The sequence below is a fragment of the Erpetoichthys calabaricus genome, chromosome 6 (genome assembly GCF_900747795.2).
Source record: "Erpetoichthys calabaricus chromosome 6, fErpCal1.3, whole genome shotgun sequence".
In the NCBI taxonomy this organism is placed as follows: Eukaryota; Metazoa; Chordata; class Cladistia; order Polypteriformes; family Polypteridae; genus Erpetoichthys; species Erpetoichthys calabaricus.
Genome location: NC_041399.2, coordinates 77,149,567 through 77,171,643, shown reverse-complemented (window position 1 = coordinate 77,171,643; position 22,077 = coordinate 77,149,567). Strand labels below are relative to the sequence as shown.

The 22,077-nt window shown below is 36.4% G+C and overlaps 1 protein-coding gene and 1 long non-coding RNA gene across 3 annotated transcripts in view; one reads left to right on the top strand and one right to left on the bottom strand.

The window, feature by feature from the left end:
* LOC114653416 (lethal(3)malignant brain tumor-like protein 4) overlaps positions 1 to 22,077 on the bottom strand; it is a 527,140-nt gene that overhangs the window by 350,416 nt on the left and 154,647 nt on the right. For both annotated transcript variants that reach the window (XM_028803732.2, XM_028803736.2), the window contains 6 exons: positions 19,131 to 19,214; positions 14,786 to 14,890; positions 14,039 to 14,174; positions 9,742 to 9,833; positions 6,765 to 6,916; positions 4,569 to 4,645 (listed from right to left, as the gene is read on the bottom strand). In XM_028803732.2, coding sequence (XP_028659565.1) covers positions 4,569 to 4,645; positions 6,765 to 6,916; positions 9,742 to 9,833; positions 14,039 to 14,174; positions 14,786 to 14,890; positions 19,131 to 19,214 — 646 coding nt within the window. The remainder of the gene's footprint in view (positions 1 to 4,568; positions 4,646 to 6,764; positions 6,917 to 9,741; positions 9,834 to 14,038; positions 14,175 to 14,785; positions 14,891 to 19,130; positions 19,215 to 22,077) is intronic.
* Positions 1 to 22,077, top strand: part of LOC127528415 (uncharacterized) — a 189,296-nt gene that overhangs the window by 57,585 nt on the left and 109,634 nt on the right. The gene's annotated exons all lie outside the window — the stretch shown is intronic.

Below are 22,077 nucleotides of genomic sequence, written 5' to 3'. Positions count from 1 at the left end.
TTAGGAAATGCATGAGGGAGCCTGGCAAAGGGAAAAAAGTCTGCATTACCACGGTCTTACTCTTGAAGTGAATCATAATTCATAATTGCAAAAATATTGTAATGTGTGAGTTACTATCTTGCACCTGAGAGAAGACGCTGAATCCACAGGTTTCAGGAAAAACAACTTTATTAATATCAAAACAGGCAGAGTCAGGGTCTTTATTCAAATGAGAGATACAATGTTAATACACTCAGACACAGCAAACAAACAGTAATGGGGCCAGGTTAGTGGCTGGGTCAGACTGTTCCCTGCCTGAAAGGTTTGAAAATGTATTAGGAACCAAAAACTGAAATTTCTTATTCATATAAATATTAAGAAACTTAATTTAGAACTTTAGAGAAACCCTTTTGGGAGTAATTATATCTTGGTATCTTCTTGGGTAAATCTCTACAAGCTTAGCACACCTAAATTTGGGCAGTTTATAATATTTCTCCTGGCAGATCCTCTCAAGCTCCACTAGACTGAATGAGAAGTGTCTGTAAATTTCCATCTTCAGGTCTCTACACAGATGTTCTATGGGGTTTACGTCTGGCTTTTTGGCTATGTCACTAACAAACAATCAGAGACTTGTCCCAATGCCAATACAGCATTGTCTTAGTTGTATGCGTCTGGTCATTGTTGTACTAAAAGTTGAGCCATCGTGCCATTCCAAAGTTGCATTCATTCTAGAGAAGATTTCTTCTAGGACCTCTCTGTATTAGGCTGTACTCATTCTTCCATTAATTTTGACCAGTTACCCTGTCGGTGCCACTTAGAAGCACCTCCATTGCAAAATACTGCCACCACCATGTTTCACCACAGAGATTGCATTTGGCACATGATGAACAGTGCATAGTGTTCATCAAATATAGTGCTTGAAGTTCAGCCAAAACAGTTTAATTTTTGTCTCATCACACCAGAGATTTTTTTTTCCCCTCGCATTCTTTTGATATGATAGCATATATCTTTTACTCAATTATGGTTTCCATCTAGCCACTCTACCATAAATGCCTGATTGATGGAGTGCTACTGAGAAGGTCATCCTTCCGACATGTTCTCCCATCTTGGTAGAGGACTTCTGAAACTCTTTTACAGTGACCATTGGGTTCTTAGTCAATGCCCTGACCAATGCTCTCCTTGTCTAATTACTCAGTTTGCTTAGATGTCCAACTCTAGGAAAAGTCCTGGAGCCTCAGGTATAAACGGGGCGTACGCACAGAAATGTTGCATACGAACGTTTCCACGCTCAAATCGTGATGTATAAAACCTAAACTTGGCGTAAAGCCACGCACATTTCCACGGTACCTCATGCCCTGGCGTACGCAATTTCTCCGCTCGATTTTGCAGACTGGCGGCACCCAGCGTCAAAGCAGTGCTACTGTTCCTGTGTGGTCACCCTTTCTTTCTTAGACCCACATTCCTGACGCGGCTTTATAAATACACTGAAACTAACTGCATATTGTTTATTAGTGTAATGCATCGGATTGTAATTAACCTGCAGCAATATAATGGTCCAGGGAATAGCCATAGTATTCCAAATACCATAACTGCTTTAGCGTTGTTACTCTCAATGCATCTTCTTCTTCTTTCAGCTGCTCCAATTAAGGGTTGCCACAGCAGATCATCTTTTTCTAGATTACTCTCACTGCACCACTTGGAGTATTTATATCACTGTATCTGAGTGGGGAATCACAGCAGCAGCTGATCAGAAAGAGAATTATCGGTATACAGCATGAAGCAGACGCTGACTCAGCCACGGCAAAACGTTTCAGAGACTTCCCTGTACAGATTTCGCGGTTTAGAAAAAGTTTCATCCCAAGAACTATAAACGCACTAAATCAGTCCATCAAGTGCTCCTTGTAGAACTGTTTGGACTTATAAGTACAATCACCTCACTGTAAACTTGGGATACAGTTATAATATTGCACAACCTGCACCACTTTATAAAGCGCGTATTTACATATGATGACAATATCATTTTTAAGATGAAATGCAGCAAAATATGTTGATTATATTATACAGATAAAACTTTAACTTCATTTAAATAATCTGTATTCTTAATAATTAAACATGTGAGGACACGGAGCCGCAGCACTAGCTAGTTCAGGGATTGTTCCTGCATTGCGTTGTATTCTTGCTCGTGCTGATGCGACACTGGAAGGATAGACAGATAATTAAACATGTACTACGAAGATATTTCAATGTTCCTTAAAAGTTTTGAAGAATCGGCATTCTAAGCTTACAGATGGCTTCACATCTATTACAGAGCTGATTGTGTGGCGATTGGGCATTTGGAGAAAGAAAAGTAAGGACAGGAATTGGAGGTTAGTACATTTGAAAGAGACAGTACTGCTGCAATAAATTATTTCATCGAAGGTTGTGCATGGTGCAGCAAGCCTTTTGCGTGAGACATGAACAAGCACTGCGCCACCATGTTCCCATGTTTAATAACATGCTTTAACTCCTATCATCATGAAAAAGATATCACGTATACATCTCAGTATTTTAATTATTCAGAGAGCTGTAATATCACGAATGTAATGGATTCTGTGTCCTGTCGGAGAAAAAGAAAGCCTGTTTAAGAAGCAGGTAGTGATTCACACACAGAGCACATAGAAGATCAAATACAGAACAAAGCATTTAATGTGCTACTTTAGTTACAATGGGATTTGAGAAACTAGTAAATGAAACGATTGTAAGATGAAGTTTATGATGTTCTACTTTAATGGCAAAATAAACTACGTGATTAAAGTGGAAATTTCGAGATTAAAGTTGATATTTCGTGCTTTTTTCCCCACTGTGTGCCTATTTTTTTGTCTGTACCCTAATAAGCTTTCATATGACACTCAGACGGTGGGCTACGACTTGCCTTTTCATGGCGACTTTGATATGTGATTTCTTTTTTATTTTGGGCACTGTGCGACTTTGTGAACTTGAGCTTTCGAGTTTCTCCGAGACTCTGTCACTTGATCAACTTCATTTTGTTGATTATACCAGTGTTTAAACCAACAAATAGTATGTTTTTCCTTTGCCTCTATTTGGTATTCGCTGAAATTCTTATATTTTCCCCCATGCTTTTCCCATTGTCTTTTCACAGAAGGCTGAGCTTAAGGGCTATTTATATTGATTTGCATATTCAAAGCGGCGTAATTCTGGGAGGAGTTGGGGTGGGACAGAAGGCGCATGCACGTGCATTACTTTTCACGCTGATCGGAATTTATGTAGCGGAAGAACGTGGAAGTTTGCGTACGTACAGATTCCTGCATCTGGATTTTTCTGTGCGTACGCACATTCCTGCTTTTGTGCTTACGCCATGTTATAGTGTGAGTTCTACGCACGGCGTTATGCATGAGGCCCCTGGTGGTTCCACACTTCATACATTTTACAATTATTGAGGGCACTGTTCTCCTAGGAACACTCATAGCTTTAGAAATTGTATAACAGAGGTCTACAAAGAATTCCTTTTTTGTCCTTAGATTGTGAGACCTTACATAAACAGTGTGCCTTTCTAAACTTTGTCCTATCTATTCAATTTGCCACAGGTACACATTGATGGACAAAAACAGCTATTTAAAATTAAATCTATAAAACAAATTGTGCAAAAAGTGAAGTCTGAATATTTTCTAAAAACACTACAAAATTAAATGCAGGATTGTCAAGAATTTAATCATGGATTTACTTGTGACTAAAAACTGTTAAGACAAAGAAAATCTTGTTTATTTGTAGAGACTAGAGGGTTATGCTGCATGCTGATAAGTAAGCCCTAAAAAATTAATAAGGTTCATCTACTCTAACTGATTATATTTTGTCACTGTCGTTATCTTCTAGATCTTTTATTGCAAATATGTGATATGCTGTGCATTTTAAGAAGCTGGCTCACAAACCAATATGTTACTGTAGAAGCTGATTTGTTTGATAAAATGTTAATTACCTTCATCTCTGCAAAGAAAATATTTGAACTTGTTATACATACTTCAGAAATCATCAATTAAAAAAATCTCACAACTAAACCACGAATCCTCTGCACATCCAGAATGTTGGATGTTTTCTCCCATTCCAATATTTTCAGAACTTTAACAATCAATGTTTAAAACATGTCTCATGAAAAACATAGATAAAAAAAATTAAAATTCAGAATCTTTGACTAAAACCTACAGCATCATTTAACTGATTACCATGCCACAAGCTAGTGAGGCAATTATTACCATCATATTACACTGTCACCACTTTTTTAATATATCACTCATACTTGGCACATGTAAGTTATAATTCCATATGCATGATATTTGCCAGACAATGCAGTGGTTGAAAATGACCAAAATTCTTTTATTTCATTCTAGAAATTAGTAATAACCTGGCATCACCCCACCATTATTCTAATGCATGGTATACTTGGGTGTTTCCAAACCCAAAACAATCTGATAATAACCTCAAACCTAAATGGCGAAATTAGAAATTAATTATTTTTTCAAAAGGTGGCCAGTTAACTGATCAACACAACATTCTTTTTCATGAATGCTGAAAACTGTAGTTAATATTTCACCTACCCTGAGGTGCAGTAAGAGGTCTTCCATTTTTCTGACACCAGCCTACTGGGTGGATATGTGGACTGCTAAGATCACACCTGTATTAAAATGTAAAATAATATAGATTAAAAATAATAAAAAATATAAATGAATTTCTTTTTCAAGCACGCCAATTTAGAGGTGGAACGCTGGTATAGAGATTAACACAGCTTCCACCTACATCCAGAATCCTAGGTTCATATCCCATGCCTCGTTGTGGTCCATGTGAAGTTTGCCAATTTCCCTGTTTGTACAATATCCTCCAAGACATGTGTTATGTTAACTGGCAATGAAAAACTGGCACACTTTGTGAGTGTCGGTTTAAAAAAAAGAGTTGTGATGGACTAACTACCTGCCCAGGAAAAATGTCCTGCCTTTACCATGAGACTTTGCTATGTTACACTCCAGCACTGGAATCTCTAAATTGGATTAAAAGGGTCTGAGTATGGTATGTTGTGATTAATTTAATAACAGTTATAAAATTCAAGGTGTGACCCTGACTTGTGCTACTTATTATCAAACAAGCTAAACATTCTCAGCATTTGCCACTTGATAGAATCAGATAGCTTACATAAGAGATCGTTTTTCCATTACTTTTGACCATTTCCTGTATTTTATTCATATCCTTGTTTCTTTACTATAGCTGCTTCAATTTTGTCTTTACTATGTGCAGACATCAATATTTATTAGTGTGAAATACCTTGTGAAGAAAGTTAATAAAGAATGTGTTACTGCTTTATAAATATGAAATGAGTTAACAAGTATACTGTATAATATAGAAAAATGTTGTCATAGCTCTTAATCTTTTTATTAACTTTCTTTCATTTTACGTGATCCACTTTCCTGCTGGGTTCAAATCACACGTCCAGTCATTAAACACACAGAGTTTCCACATTCTGCCTGTTTCTGCATATATTTTACCTCCAGGTATTCAGTTTTTCTCCCATACTGTAGATTGTGCCACAGAGATGAAGGAAACTTGCCCTAATGTACATCTTTTAGTACTAGAATAAATAGTCAGGACTATACACATTACTTTCTTTCTTGATTAAATTATTTTGATAACTACCGAGTTATTAACTGCATTTAATCATATTTATATCCACAGACAGAGCCTGTATTGCTTTCTTTTTGGTTGTCAAAGCTCTACCAGTACATTGTTCAAGATATCCTTACTCTCTTTAAACAGGGAGTATTGAACCTCATTGCATCACTGACCCATATTTGCTGGCAAGCCTCACAATATTACTTCCAGGTATTGAAAGTACTGTCCTAATACAAATTAATTTTATTATTATTAAAATAAAACACACAATCCATGAAAAAATTGATTTTTGTTTGAAAGAAAAAAGCATTGTTTCACTAGAAGATGAGACTTATGCTTAATTAAGCACACACTGAACTTTTTCAGCTTCATTTAATGGGCCCTGGCACCACAACATGTTACAGAACTGACAATAAGGGGAAAGGCAATCAATTTTTAAGTTAAAAAATACTTGCATAAAAAGGCTCCTTATTTTAAAAACAGCCCTTTACCCCATTTGGATAGGGACCAATGGACGTTATGTATTAACCAAAAACTAGACTCTAGTTCATTCCTGGGTATGCATCCACACTCAGAGGCAATTTAGAATGCTAAATCAAATTAAGCTTGGAGAATTATGAGAAAACTTCTCACTGAAGATATGGTAGGCTCGCCAAGAATTTGAGACTATGAGGCTCTTGTATGTTATAATTTGATTTTGATTTGATATTCTTTGTTAATCCCTGGGGGGAAATTGTCTTTTCACATGACCTTTTTGGGAGTCAGAGTGCAGGGTCAGATATTCTACAGCAATTTTTCAGGTTAAGGGTCTTTCACAAATGCACAACAGGGTAGGATCCCTTTCTGAACAGTAATGGGACTTGAACCGGCAACCTTCCAGATATCAGCACAGATTCTTAGCCACAGAGCCACCACTCTGCCTCACAGAACCACCACTCCGCCACTTGCTGTTACACTACACTATTTCAATAATAAATAGTGTTCAATAATAAAGGTTAATGACTGTGTTAAAAAAATAAGCTTGCCATCAAACTCATAAATGGTAATGTATCACCTCTATTTAAGCTCAAGTGATGCCAGGGAGGGAAATAATACAATTTTCTTGATGTTAAGATCAGAGACAGGTCTCTTACCAGTAATCATATGTGTCATCCCAGTTGTCAAAGTGCACTAGTAAGTAATCATCTACAATGTCTGCAACTGATGCAACACATATCAATGATGGATTTTTCCGGTCAACAGCTTCTAACTTCATGCCAACTTGGATGTCACTTGACAAAATAGACTGAAAAACACAAACATTCATGTTAATGGGCTACAAATGATTACTCATATAAAAGGAATATTTAAAGTGTAAAACTTGCTTTTATACCAAGTAAATATTCTTGATAAACTCCTTAGGAACATTTGATATATTTGTGGAATTTCTGAAGGATTTATACTGTGTTTATAATTTATTTGTGGGTGTCAACAGTCAGCATCAGTAAGAAACAAGTATTGCATAATTAAAATGGCAATCCATATTTATGATTTATATTTATGATAAAGAACAAACATCTCGTAAATGGTTGTAAATGAACACTCCACAAACCCCACCCAGATGCTACCCTGAAACAACCATGTATAGACTATGCTATTCAACATCGTACATATGCAGTCACGATACTGCAGACCTTCACTGGCTGGTAAAGCGTCTCTCAGGGGATTGGAAAAAAGCATAAGGAGCCAGAGTGTGAGCAGGCAGACACTATTACCTTTCAAATGTAATGACATGATTGTTGCTATAATGAATTAAGTATAGGCCATATGAAAAAATGAAGATTCAGCCAGTTACCTTACCAACAAGCTAGCCCACATGAACTACATCATCAGCAAGTCATCTACCAATGCTACTTTGCCTGAAAATAAACAAATAATGGGGTGTCCCAGGCCACTGAGCTACAATGTTTGTCAGTCTCACCTTGGCACCACAGGTACCTTGTACATTAATACAATGCAACTTCGTATGGTTAAAAAAAATAGCTTCATGCTCTTTAGGTGCACTTATTGCAGTACAAGTGCAGTCAAATGCTCAGATCATGTTAGGAAAACCACACACTGCTGCAAATTGCCTTTTTATGTTAGCCCATAAGTAAACTGAATGTAATCCCTTGTCGGTCAGTCAGTTTTCCTTTGCATATGTCTATTTTCATATAAATAGTGCCAAATAAGACATGTTGTGTCAAACAATTATGCTATGAATAGGCTACAGAGCATGAGATTAGAGCTTTTTGTATGTAGTGAGTGAATCAAACCCCTGTGTTTTTACTTAATGCAATTACTGAAAACAAGTGATTGAATTGGTTTATAATCCTAAAATGTTAAAACTGGTAGCTTAAATAAACTGACGAAAAACAAAAATGTTTCATTGCAAATAAACTGCATTAGCCCTCGTAAACCAATATATAGTCTATACATAATATTCCTAAGTTTTGTCACATCAGTGTACATTAAAATAATGTCTCAGTGATATGAATTATTGTACATGTGAGTCAACTTTTAGCTGGTCTGGCTACATTTCCCTACTTGATCAAGAGTATTGGCATTTCCCACTTTTTCTGAAATGTGCAAGTTCTCTTGTTTTCTTCTACAAATCCCAACTTTTACATGGAAAGTTGTGTATGCACATTTTGGGCATCTTTTTGGTAGTATTTAAGTTTTGTAATGTCTGACCATTGGTGTGCAAGGATAGTGTTTTTTCCTGTGTGCCTGTAGAATGTGGCAGATTTATTATCAAATGTGGATTGTGTAAATGTGTATCCTGTTGTGATACAATATTTATTCACTATATGTCTAGCTATTTTTTTTATTTTTTTTTTTGTAATTCCATGATGTAACTGTTAATATAATGATAAATAAACACAGTAGCTGTGTTTCCACTTAAGGTGTATTTCAGGTTGTCAAAAGGTAGAAAACATTACCAGTTGGACTGATCATTGTGCATTATTTTTATATTTCAAGCACTCCAATATGCATGAAGAAGTGTATAGGCTAGCAGTCTGTAGGTTCTGGAAGAACACACTTTGTTTTTAAAAGAGTTTAATATGTAATTTATTAAGATTTCTTGTTGTTGCTATCATTATGCTGCAACAGAAATTTCTAGTTCTGAATATTTTACTTTCTGAGAAAATCAACTGAATTGTCTTGCTTAGTACTCTCCCATCCATCAACGTTTCTCTTGTTGTTTAATAAATATTGAATTTAAAATGACACTTTATGATAAGTACACATTGGTGTAAATTGCATTATCAGCTCAAGCATTAGCTTTCACATTATTTAATGTTTGGTTTAAATGTTTTTAAATAGTCGGATGAAGCAATCAAGATGTTAGCACATAAAGCAAGCAAACTAAATGGAAATGTGTAGAAACTGGTTAAACACATATACACTGAAAATGTAGTAAGAATCTTTTTGATATAGAAAAGCAACAGCTATACAAATATTCATTAACTGAAATTACAAACAAAGAGCTAAGGCAAGCCATAAAAACTTCCTGTATCAGCAAGAATTAACTTCTAATTAAGAAAATGACTGGAAAGAAATCTACAGCCACTGTGACTCTGCAGGAACTAAATTCCATACTTCATTCTAGACAAATCTTGTTTAAAAGCTTTTGCAACAGGCATTTATTCCATCAATGGCCAGGACAAAAAAGTATTAAACAATGTTATTTCAATTCAATTGCATGTTCTGTACCTTTGAAAAAACACAGTTTACCCAATTAAAACTAAAATTTAGAAAATGCATTATTTTTTTTTTTCTGGAGAGTCCTTATATTAATCTTTATTCTTTTCATTTGAAGAAAATTTGTTTTCCATTTTATTCATTTAGAATATTGAGGGCATACTATATCTTGAACAACAAACAATCAATGCCATTTAGAACCAATAAATATTTTGGAAAAAAATATCTTGCTGAAGGTAAAAAAAAAAGTCTAGTAAGTTTTTAGTCATTTCTAAACCCCTAAACCTGAAACCATTTTTAAAATGTTTCATCTTAAAAACAGTATATTGTACATTTCTACAGAATATGGTAAGGCATTATATCAAAAGTTTAAATTTTAAAACTTACATTAATGTGGTTCTTGAAAAGATTCTTTGGTGCTGCAGGAGAATTACAAGCCTGCAAATAAGATGACCATTCAAACTCATTTTCCTTATAACCTAAAAAGGAGGTAAAAAATCGTATTTCTATCTAAATATTTGGAGTAATGAAAGTACAATTTATCCTAAAACTAACATTGGTATACTAGCTGCATTATAGTACATGGTGCATTAGGTCCCATAGCATCTTGGAACAAGACAGCTTAGATGTTATTCATGTCCATAGGAATACACTAAAAAAGAATATTCTTTGTATCCTTATATTGGGTGAGACAAAAAGAAGTACCACATTTCAAAAGTTAATTCTACAAAAACGCTACAAGATAAAATAAATTTCATTACGACACAAGAAAGGGTATACAAAATAGATTTTCTTTCACTTCAATGTAGAGGCCATCATTATTGATACACTTTCTGAACGCTTGCATGACTCATTTGGCCATTTCAAGGGGAATAGCTGCGAATTCATGGCCAATAGCGTCCTTGAGGGCTTCAAGGTTTTGAGGTCGGTGTGTGTATTCCTTCGACCTGAAATAGCCCAACAAGAAGAAATCGCATGGAGCAAGATCAGACGAACGTGAAGGCCATCCCAAAATTGCTGCACCGGGTGATCGGCTTCCCCGGAAACACCTCCCGCAAAACTTGCATGGATCTCCATGTCATATGAGCTGTTGCTCCATCCTGTTGAAACCAAGCATCCACCACATCCATTTCTTCCAGTTGGGGATACAAAAAGTTCTGTAGCATTTCAATGTAACATTCTGAAGTGACGACAACTGTTGCTTCCCCCCTCTTCAAAAAAGTAAGGGCCTACAATGCCAAATTCTGCAACAGCGCATCAAACTATAACATGCTCACTGTCTTTGATGAAGTTCATGAGGGTTGGTTTCAGCCCAATTGTGAAAGGTTTGCTTGTATACACAACTGGCTCTCTCAGTCTCTGTCAGTGAGTTTTCCCATTGGGATTAATAAAGTATCTATCTATCTATCTATCTATCTCTTGCATTACCATTATTTTGTATGGATGGAAATTAAGGTCCTCATGGAAAATCCTCCTCAAAAACATGTTGGAATTCCTAAGGCAGAAGCATGTTTGCGTGTTGAACGTCTAGGAAACTGCAAAATTGATGCCCTTACAGCTTGGATGTTTTCAGGCGTTCGTACAGTCCGAGGACGGCCTGAAGATTTTCTGTTCAATGTTGTACCCGTCTGTCTAAAAATAGCCACCCACTGAAGAATTGTTTTCCGATTTAGGATGTCACTGTTAGGAGTAATGCTGAAGTGTGTTCGGAAGGCGCATTGCATAGTGATGATGGATTTGTTGTTTGTGAAGAACACTTCGACAGTGAAAGCAAGGTGTGCACCGGACCAAGGCATGTTGCCAACTGACAACTGCACGGGATCGCCTATCAAAGGACCCCCAACCCACTCGGCTGCCTCTACCTCGCCCAATGACCTTGTGAAATGTGGTAATTCATTTTGGCTCACTGTACAATACCCCATGGATTTTGTATTCTTAGTTCACATTATATTACAATAGCAGAGGCAACATCTCATAGATTTAGTATTCTAAGTTCACATCCTTAGCAGGTTCACTGCATTTGGAGTCAGCACATTGTGCATTTCTCCAAGAACTCTGGTTTTCTTCTTGCATCCCTAAGGATGTCCATATTAGGTTAAATGGTAATCCTAAATTAGCATCTTGGCTCAGTATGTGTGTGTTGGTAAAGCTGTGCACTGATCTGCTAATGCCACAGTCAGTTTTGATTCTTGCCTTACAGCAGATGATGAAGAAATATGAACAGGCTTCCCTGTGACCCTGAATAGGCTATGATGTCATAGCCAACAACTATAATAAAAGAGTTTTATGTAGAAACCAAAAAGATACTCAGATCCATCCATCTATCCATCCATTATCCAACCCGTTATATCCTAACTACAGGGTCACGGGGGTCTGCTGGAGCCAATCCCAGCTAACACAGGGTGCAAGGCAGGAAACAAACCCCAGGCAGGGCCCCAGCCCACCGCAGAGATACTCAGATAAGAAGTAGAAAAAACAAGTACCAGGAGGTGATAGAATGATGAAAAGAAGGAATAATGGCAAAAAGCAAAGTGGTTTTGGTCTACAAAGATGAAATGACAAAAGCCTCTTGCACTTTAATTCAAGTTGAGACAATGCAAACAACTTCAACAAAAAAAATCACAACATGCTCACAATCATATATACCAACCAGGACAGATATTGGTCCAAAAGGTACACAAACTGAGCTATTCTGGGTCTGATATCAGAGTAAATCACATTTCATTACTGATGGAAGTAGCACTGAAACTGAAGACAGACAGAGACAAAAGAAAAGAAAGAATCTATTTAGAAAGCCTCAAAAGAAACCTAGACGATAACTAAGAACACAGAACAAAGGCTGTAAAACAGAGATAAACCATGCAAACATGTGACAGAAAAAGTGTATAGATACAATACTCAAAGAGGCAATTGAGTGCTTAGGGTAAAAAATAAAAAGGATATGACTTTAAAGAAACCATGGATAAAGACAGAGATTCAGTGGAAGGTGACAGCAATGAAGTAAAGAGATTAAATCTACTGTAACAAAAAACAGAAGGAAGCAGTGAACTTCCCATAATGCACAACAAAAGATGACAACTATGACAATGCGCATCACCACTAGATAGAGATAGACATGTCATGATTTATTTACCAAACAGCAGGCATGAGTAAGACAAACAATACAATTTAGAGCACTGTCAGTTCTGTTGCATCATAGTAATGAAGCATTGTGAATGTATTAACAGATTAGTAAAGAGAAGAAGAATAATCGCCCCGTGTGTCAATTGCTTCTGATCTGTGCATACCTGGCTAAGCACAGGTATTCCCACTGTTTTTTTACTGTTATAAAAAAAGTATATACAGTCAAAGTATATACAGTACAATACCCGCTGGTACTGTGTAAAAGTTTTATAAAAGGTTAATAAATTTCAATAGTTTGTTTTTTTTTGACTACACCTCATTCATACAACAGAAGACAGCGAATGAAACAGATGTAGATAATCAGAAGCAATATACTCAGATGAAGTGTCAGCCAAGGTTGCTTGTTTCAGTCATGACTATAATAACTTCATCGTCTAACAAAGGGTATTTGAAGTAATACATGATGCAAAGGAAGTGGAATAAAATGGCATCTAAGGTTTTCACACAGTTAAGCCACAGGATAAGACAATAAACATGTGCTGAACATTAGAAGCATGATATGTTAATCTTTATGATGAAGACCAAATTTAAGGTCTTTATGAAGAATATATAAATAGGGGAGAGGATAAATGAGTTAAAACATTACAGTAGACACAATAAAGGAGATCAACAAAAAGAATTCCATACTGGAGACTAGGTACAAATATTAAAAAGTAAAGAAGGTGCAAAACTGGGATCAAGTGCAAACATCACAGAGGCAAAAGATGCAAACAACAAGGAAACAGATGTATTAGGAAAGCTTGTGAAACAGGATTCCATACAGAAAACTGCTAATACAGCAGAATGAAGCACAGCATTACCCATTTCAGATACAGCACATGAAAGCTGATGTATAGAAGTAGCAGATCAAACACTTATATAACATGAAAATTAAGACACATGAAGGATTCAGACAATCATATGAATGAATTCATCTGGCAAGCATATACACAATTCTAGACTGAAAGCAGTGACAGCAAAATAAAGAAAAAAGAAAATATATACATTACATTACAGTAGACATGAAGCAATGCTGGCACAAGACAACGGATACACAAACAAAAAACATCCCTTACTTTTCTGCCATAAAGTTAGCTCTACATATAAACTGACGTTGAGACTGCATCTTCTAGGGAAGCATAAAACATAAAGAGGACGTCAATGTGGTTAGGCATAATGCTATAACTGAGATGGAATTCCAAAGGAGTTTTTTTGTTCTAAAATAAAAAGGTGGGTGCTCCTTTAATACAGTTTGGTCAAACGCCCAAAGTCATAGTAAACTACTGTGCAACACATAGCACACATATGATGACCACTCCAACATATCATCAGGGAACAGACGTTAGTTAAACCTTACAGTGCCATCCTAATAAGTAACATAATCTCCAAGTATTTTTCAGCGTATTCTGTATTGTGGACAAGATGGCAAATGCATAGAATGATAACCTTAGTACTGTTAATTGATCTACCATTTAAGGAATTATTACTGCTAATAAGGACAAGCAGCTTTTAAGGCACATACCTTTGGGACCATGAAGCTTGTGTCCAGTTTTCTCACACCACCCTACTGGACGAATACCAAATGAATCAGCATTAACCCAAAAATCATAACAGTCTGAGTAACCATCAAAATGAACTCTAATGCGATAGCCAAGGATCTGCAAAAATAAACCAGAAACAAAAGATTATGTATTTCTTCTTTAAAAATCAATTTTTAGATATTGTCAGTGTTCAAAAGAAAGCACTTTCTATTCTTGTGATGCATGTTTGAGAGGTACAGTACATTGGTACAATATATTCAAATCCTGGCTCAGTCTCGGTCTGTGTGGAGTTTACATTCTTAAGCATGTCTTCATGTGTTTCTCCAGGCACTCCAATTAAGCTCCCACATCCAAAAGACATGTGAATAATTTTTTAAAGAACTGCAAACTGGCCAAGTAAAGGGGAGTGTGGGTATGTATATAAATGTTTCAGCTTTGTACCCAGTACTGCATGGAGTGGGACAAGCTCTGTGGGCTCACAACCACCACCGCCTTTAATCCAATTAAGCTTGTCTGACAATGAAAATATTATGATTAATCCTTTAAAAAGCAACTGTCACTATTTGGACAAGTGTTCATGAATGAAATCATGAATTCTCATTGGTTATGTTCTTGTATTTTCTACTTCACACCTAGAACCCACACTGCTTTACTAACTGGTTTTTCAGCTTCGCCACCTTTGCAACATTCTACATAGGACATTCAGTAATAGCCACTTTTAAACTTACCTCTGCAACTGACAGCACACAAAACATAGATGGGTGAAGGGGGTCAACTCCTTCCAATCTCATCCCCGCTTTGAACCCATTTTTATTTGTGGGGAAAGTTTGATACTACAGTATGACAGGTGAAACAAAATAAAAATACATCAGTTTCTTCCACAGTAACATAATGCTCTTTTATACTGTATACAAATTAATAAATCAAACACATCAGAATCTGGGATTTAATTTTTTCACAAAAAATAACTGAAGACAAAAATTGTCTTTAACAAGGTTAAGGTTAAATGCCATACTACACAAATTTTTGATTAAGACACAAATTAATGCAACTGGCATATTGGCATATAAAGTTTCTTGAACAAAAATACACAGTGAATGGATAGGGGTGAATAAACCTACAGTCTTGCAGTTAATACTCTTAACTCCTATTTTCTAATACAAAGGTGATGTGCAAAGCCGACTCAGAGGGACTTCAAAGGTTAAACTCAAATTATAGTGGCAATAGATGTAGGGTTACAATTGACATTATATTCATTCAGACACACATTCTGGAAAATTAACACAGTTTTACATTGATTTTGTTTCAGACACACACTTATGCACAACTCAGATTCTTCAGGCTTGTTGTCTTTCAAATATCATTTATTGCCAAGTTAGACCTTAATGTAAATCTTAATGGATATAGGAGGAAAACTAGGCTACTGTACAGAAACAAAAGAAAATGTGTACTACAGTTAAATGTGGAGCCCAACAGTCTTGGTAAATAAACTCTCTCTTTTAGTCTGTGTTGAATTTGTTACTACTTTCATAGAATTATAAATCATAATTAACTTTTGTATTTACTTTTGTTTATAATCTGTGTTTTGTCTATTGCTCGGTGTCCTTGAGTGTTTAGAAAGGCGCCTACAAATAAATAAAATGTATTATTATTATTATTATAAAGCAACAAAGGTTTATTAATTTCTGTAAATAGAGCACTGACAGTTCAAGCAAATTGTTCAGCATCACACAATGCGTTAATAATGGAGATTGTTCCAACAGTCTTATAGGTAACATTCCAGTGCCTTAGGATACACTACCTGTTTACTGAAATCGACCACAATTCCAGACTAAAAGAGCATAAAGTGCATCCCATACCCCCTCTTTCCTTAGTTAGCCGTGTCTCCTGTACCTTTCACAGTTAAAGTAGACTTTAATCTGACTGACCACCAACACTGTAAATAGACTGAACACATGCACCAGATCAAGACTAAACTATTTAAAATTCAAAAATATTCACTTTAGCCTGGTCAAACAAACAATTTATTACAACAGTCAAGCAACACTACCTAGTGCTAAACGATCTTTCAAAGAATAAAATATGCTGACTTAATCAAAAGAGAAGCAGATGTAGTAACATAAATTATTTTCATTAAGTTGATTCAGAAGCACATGTCTGTGAAAGTTTAGCTTATTCAACTGGCAAAAAGAAAAAAAAATCTAAATGTTTCAAAGAATTAGGCTTCTACCAAATTATACTTTGATACTGACTTATTCCTTAACCTGACTTTAGTATGTTTCCTGATGAAGTCAAGTCCACATATTAAAAAAGTTTGGTGTGACAAGAAAATGTTTATGACTACTGAAACTTAATATGCCCCTAGAATTTTGACACTCTTCCAAAAGCTGACTATTCATTTGCATACCTGGCAAAAACAAGCAGATGCAGCAAATGTGCTGTCTGCTTCTGTTGGGAGCCAAAGAACACGCTTATCATAACGGACATGAACACTTTATTTTTCTTATTATTGCTAATTCATTCTGCTACTTGACAGCAACCTGTCTAAATCCAACTGCAATGGAACAAATGTCTTTGTAGTTGTCAAAATCGATAAAACTGCAAACTGCCATAACTTCGTCAAGATAGTATGAAATAATTAAAAAAAATAAATAAATAAATAAAGACGTTCTTCTACAAACATTTTCAAAAAAGATTACTTATTGCAAAATCAATGTCCTTATCTTTCAAAAGTTCTTTTACAATGTGATTCCTTGGTGATGTCAAAGATTACACAAGTCAAAAAAACAGAAAACATGCAAACATAAGGGCATATTTTAAAAACAAATCAGAATTCTGAAGAGGAAAACTCTTCCTTACAAGGTGTGTTTATGTAACTAAATGGCTAAAAATTACATAAGCTCACCTTCACTTACATGTAAGCTCTTCTTTTTTGCATTGGGGAACTTTTGCTCCTCATGCCAAATTCATCACTCTGTGCCAGCATGTACCATTACCAAATAAAAGGTCATCCTAAAATTCTTGTGGCCAAAATACAATAATTCTTTATGTTGGACACTGGGAGTGCTGTAACACTGGTGCATGTCCACCTCCCTCAAACAACAGAGCCTGCAAAGCATCTTGACAGCACAAAGGACACACTCTCCTGATGACCTGACCATTTACATCAAATACATAAGAGGTTAGTGGCCCTCACCACAGACAAGACAGCGCTGCTTTCCATCCAAAAGAATGAGTGGTGGCTCTGAGGCTAAGGATCTGCGCTGGTATCCTGAAGGTTGCCGGTTCGAATCTCCGTCACTGCTAAAAGAGATCCTACACTGCTGGGCCCTTGAGCAAGGCCCTTAACCTTCAATTGCTCCAGGGGTGCTGTACAATGGCTGACCCTGCGCTCTGACCCCAAGGGGTATGCGAAAACTAACAAATTCCTAATACAAGAAATTGTATAAGGCAAAATAAAGAACAAAAAAAAATCCAATGATCTGCATCATCAGGTTCTGGTATAGGCATGTTTTCTTAGAAGCAGTTTTTACCAAAAGTTGGATCCAATATGCACTACGAAAATCATTCTCCAAATATTGACAAATGGGAAGATGGATAGGTGAAGGCTGTGTGACTCATTTGATGATTATGAAAAGTTTGTGGAAATATATTACTTAAAAAAAGCAACTTTGATCTACATGTCAATAATGTCTTGTACATAGATATCTGTATTGCAAAGTGTATTGTAAAACTACATTTTTACCCTATGGGTGTGGGTAACTTTAATTTTCTTCCCACATCGAAAGCACATACAGTTCACTTTGCCTGTTAATTCTAAAAGGTGCAGTATGATGGAGTATGCCCTGTAATGAACTGACATCACTTGCACGGATGTTTCTTGCCTGCTGCTGTCAAGGTGGGTTTCAGGTCCATGCCCCTAAAGTTGTATTAACGCAGGAATCAGAAAATAAAAGGACAGATGGCTGGCCAGATTTAAAACAAGTGCATCGATTTTATGTAACATTATTTTATTTTTGCTTTTATTTGTGACACATTCTCTAAGTAGAATAAATGTCCATTTCTGTTAAAAGGGCAATCTGAAAAGATTACTGACAAAAATGTAAAGCTGGTATGAGAAAATAGAACAGAATAAAACAAATCTATTGATATACTCATTTACTACAAGACTAAAAGTGTTTTGAGAATAAAGAATAAAAATGGATAAAAAAAAAGAAAAAGGTCTGAATAAGTGTAAGCCACACTAATTCAGGGTGTTCTTAAGAAATGTAAAGATTTACTTTATGAGGTACAAGTACATAATGAATAAGAATAGTTAAGTCAGATATTTGAAATAGCAAATGTGTGCTTCAATTTAAATGTTTAAAGTCTAAACATTCTTAATTGTAACAGGAAAAAAAAATCGCATCATATTTGTAATCACTGACCTTGAAACAGTCTATAATGATACACCAAATGTTTATGATTGAAATTGGTCATTTTTAACCTGCTGAGAGTGGCTCTTACAAGACTAGTATCAATAGTAAAGAATCAAGAATCGAAAATGCTATCATATTAGTGATCAGCAACATCGAAATAGCATAAAACGACACTCCACATGCCAATATTGCTGACACCTATTCTTTCAAAGTTTATGAAAGGGAGTAACTTTAATCCTCATATTCCATTTGTGGTTACCCCTGGGGTTGGTTGATGGGGTATACTGTATACAACTTCATGCTCATCTGATCATTTTTGTTGGAAACACCTATCGGTTTACTCCTTATCATAAGGGTGTAATTTCTTGCACAAAAAAATGGTCCAAAATGGCCAAAAATGAGTTTTGTTTCAGGACTAGAGGGCCAATAATAGTAGGGAACTCCAAAATGCTCAATATCTTCCATAATTAGACATCAAGTCGAGTCGAATGGTATATCATATGTGTGGGTTTTCTTGTACTGGTGATTTAGGAGGTGCGAGACAAAAATAAAGTAATTATGAACACAAATGTCCACAGCAAGGTAAAATTTGAACTGCAAAGAAACATTACAGTGTCGCCTTTAATTCTTTTAAGAATTTAATTATTTAGTGTACCTCTGTGAACAGCTTGGCTGCTGCAGCTTCAGCTTTCTCTTCATGCAAGTATTGGTCCCAGCTCCACATTTTTTTTTCCATTAACTGTAAAGACAGAAGAGTAAAAATTTGTAAATTTGTACATTTGTAATAAGCATTGGATATGGTTCATGTACCACATACCTGTATTTTTTACGACTGAATTATATTTTTTGCTATGGTACTGACACATATATTTATAACACTCAATCATTACAATTAAAATTGCCATTGTTCATTTATTGTTTCAGTTGATTTAGAAAGCAAAAATTATATTAAATAGAAATAAATCTTCACATACAATGGATAAATTAACACTTTCCACTCTTACTTACTTACTTTTAACAAAGCCATTTGCCAGAATATGAAATGAGACCACTTTGACTGTTTTCAAGGCTGTCAGCAGCCTTGCTATGCAATTGTGTTTTCCACATATAGTGGAACCTCGGTTCACAACCATAATTCATTCCAAAACTCTGGTCGTAACCCGATTTAGTCGTGAACCGAAGTAATTTCCCCCATAGGATTGTATGTAAATACAATTAATCCGTTCAAGACCATACGAACTGTATATAAATATATATTTTTTTTAAGTTTTTAAGCACAAATATAGTTAATTAAACCATAGAATGCAGAGCGTAATAGTAAACGAAATGTAAAAACATTGAATAACACTGAGAAAACCTTGAACAACAGAGAAAACTAACACTGCAATAGTTCGCCTAATAGTGCTACCAACCGCTGGCTAAAAACACTTTTTTTCATAATATAGCTCACGTACTGAGTTGTTCCGGAGTCACAGTTGAGAAACACTTTTTTAATGAGTTTTAAGCACAGGGAAAAAAACGAACATTTGAAAAAATCTGTAATTTAATAAACAACCAAGAAAAGTAACATTGCAACAATGCACGCTACGAATCGATCGCTGTAAACAGAAGTGAAAACAAAAACAAGCCCAGTGCATTCTTTAACTGCCTTTTCTCTACCTTATGCGTTCAGCCCTCTCGCTCGCCTGTGTGTGTGTGTGTGTGTGTCTCTCTCGCGCTGCCTGTGTGTGTGTGTGTCTCTCTCTCTCGTGCCTGTGTGTTTCTCTCTCTCTCTCCTGTGTGTGTGTGTCTCTCTCTTTCTCTTGCGCGCGCGTGTGTGTGTGTGTCTCTCTCTCTCTCACGTGTGTGTGTGTGTGTCTCTCTCTCTCTCGTGTGTGTGTAGGTCTCTCTCGTGTGTGTGTGTGTGTTAGTCTCTCTCGCGCCTGTATGTGTCGCGCTCTCGCGTGTGTGTCGCTCTCTCTTGCTCGCTGCACAGGAAATGCACAGGGAGAGACTGAACATGTACAAACCGAAAGGGAAACTGGCTTGTTCATATACCGAGTGTGTGGTTGTGAACAGATGCAAAAGTTTGGCAAACTTTTTGGTCGTAAACCGATTTGTACGTGGTCCGAGACGTTTGTGAACCGAGGTTCCACTGTATTGTTTAAACTAGATACAGACCAGGGGGGTATTTTCCGTACATCGCTTAAATCATCCAAGATCAGATGCCTCATCTTGGATGAGTTAATGCCAGTGAAACTCATCCGGGATAAGTCGGTTTTTCAAACGCAGCCATGTAGAAGATTAGTCTAGCTGGATCTAATCAAAAAAGATGAATGCGCGCGCCCACGCTGATTGAAAAGCCCATATATATTGAGTCTAGCAAACATGATCAGCAAGTCTTTGATAGGCTGTAACACAATGATGAAAGAACGGGCGCATTTTTTTTTTCACACAAGCGGAGCAAGACCTTTTATTCGAAGGACATGAAGAATTTCACGATTTAATATGCACAATTGGTAACACTGCAAAAGCAGCCCAACCAGAAAAGACGGCTGGCAAAAAGTGGCCGACAAATTAAACGCGTGTGCATTGTACTTACTGAAAGCAGCGTTTCATTTGCTATGTGTCAGATTAATTATTATTTAATATGTCGTAATTCCAGATCAAACGTGAGCACAAGGAGAACACAGAAACAGGTTAAAGTGAAGTACAAGAATATACATCAAACTGGTAAATATTGGTATGTAACTATTTAAAGAATTGTTGACATAAAGAATCATATATAATGTAAAGAACATTAATTTTAAAGCTAATAAGAAGGCAGACAAGCAAAAAACAGCTGGAGGTCCACACGGTCCAGACCTATCCCTGCAGAAGAGTTGGCTCTCCAGCAAAATGCCCATCACCCTGTTTCTGAGGGCATTCCAGGGGGAAGCTCCTCCTCAGAACCAGTGGCAGGATGCAGTGGTTACTTCATTTCAGGTAAAGGATGGTCATTGCATATATTTGTCCTCAATGTGTGCCATAGGTAGGTTCCATATAGCCTTCTTTTTTTATTGTGTCAGTTGCAGGGAATGTCATATCCCTAGAACTTGTGTCTGACCAACGAGATATTGACAAAGGTCAAATATTTGATGAAGACACTGTGTCTGATTATTCATCAGGAGGAGAGGTACATTTTTGAAATAATGTTTGATCAAACTCCTCTGTGATCAGTCCCATGTCCCCCAATCACATTTGGAAACCCTGGGTAATGAGAATGCTGGCTGATTGTGAGATTCTTTATGGAACTGTGGGTGTTTTTACCTGTGTATTACCTACCTGCAATGGCATGAAACGCCTCTTTTGTCTGCACACGCAGGTGTCCAGGAAACACTATGAAAACCCGACTTTACGAATTGCCTGGAAAACTGCACTTTTAGATAGATTTTCCGCATCGCCTACAGTATGTAAAAAAAGTGCCGCTTGCAAAAAACCTTAAAGCAATGCATACTGTCTGTGTGGTTGTGAGAGCCCGACTTCGCAGAGTTTGACTTCGAATATAAGGTCCTAATAAATTTTTGAGGTACAATATTCCCCCTAAGCTAAAGTGGTATCTTTCGAAAAAGAATTTCCTCCGG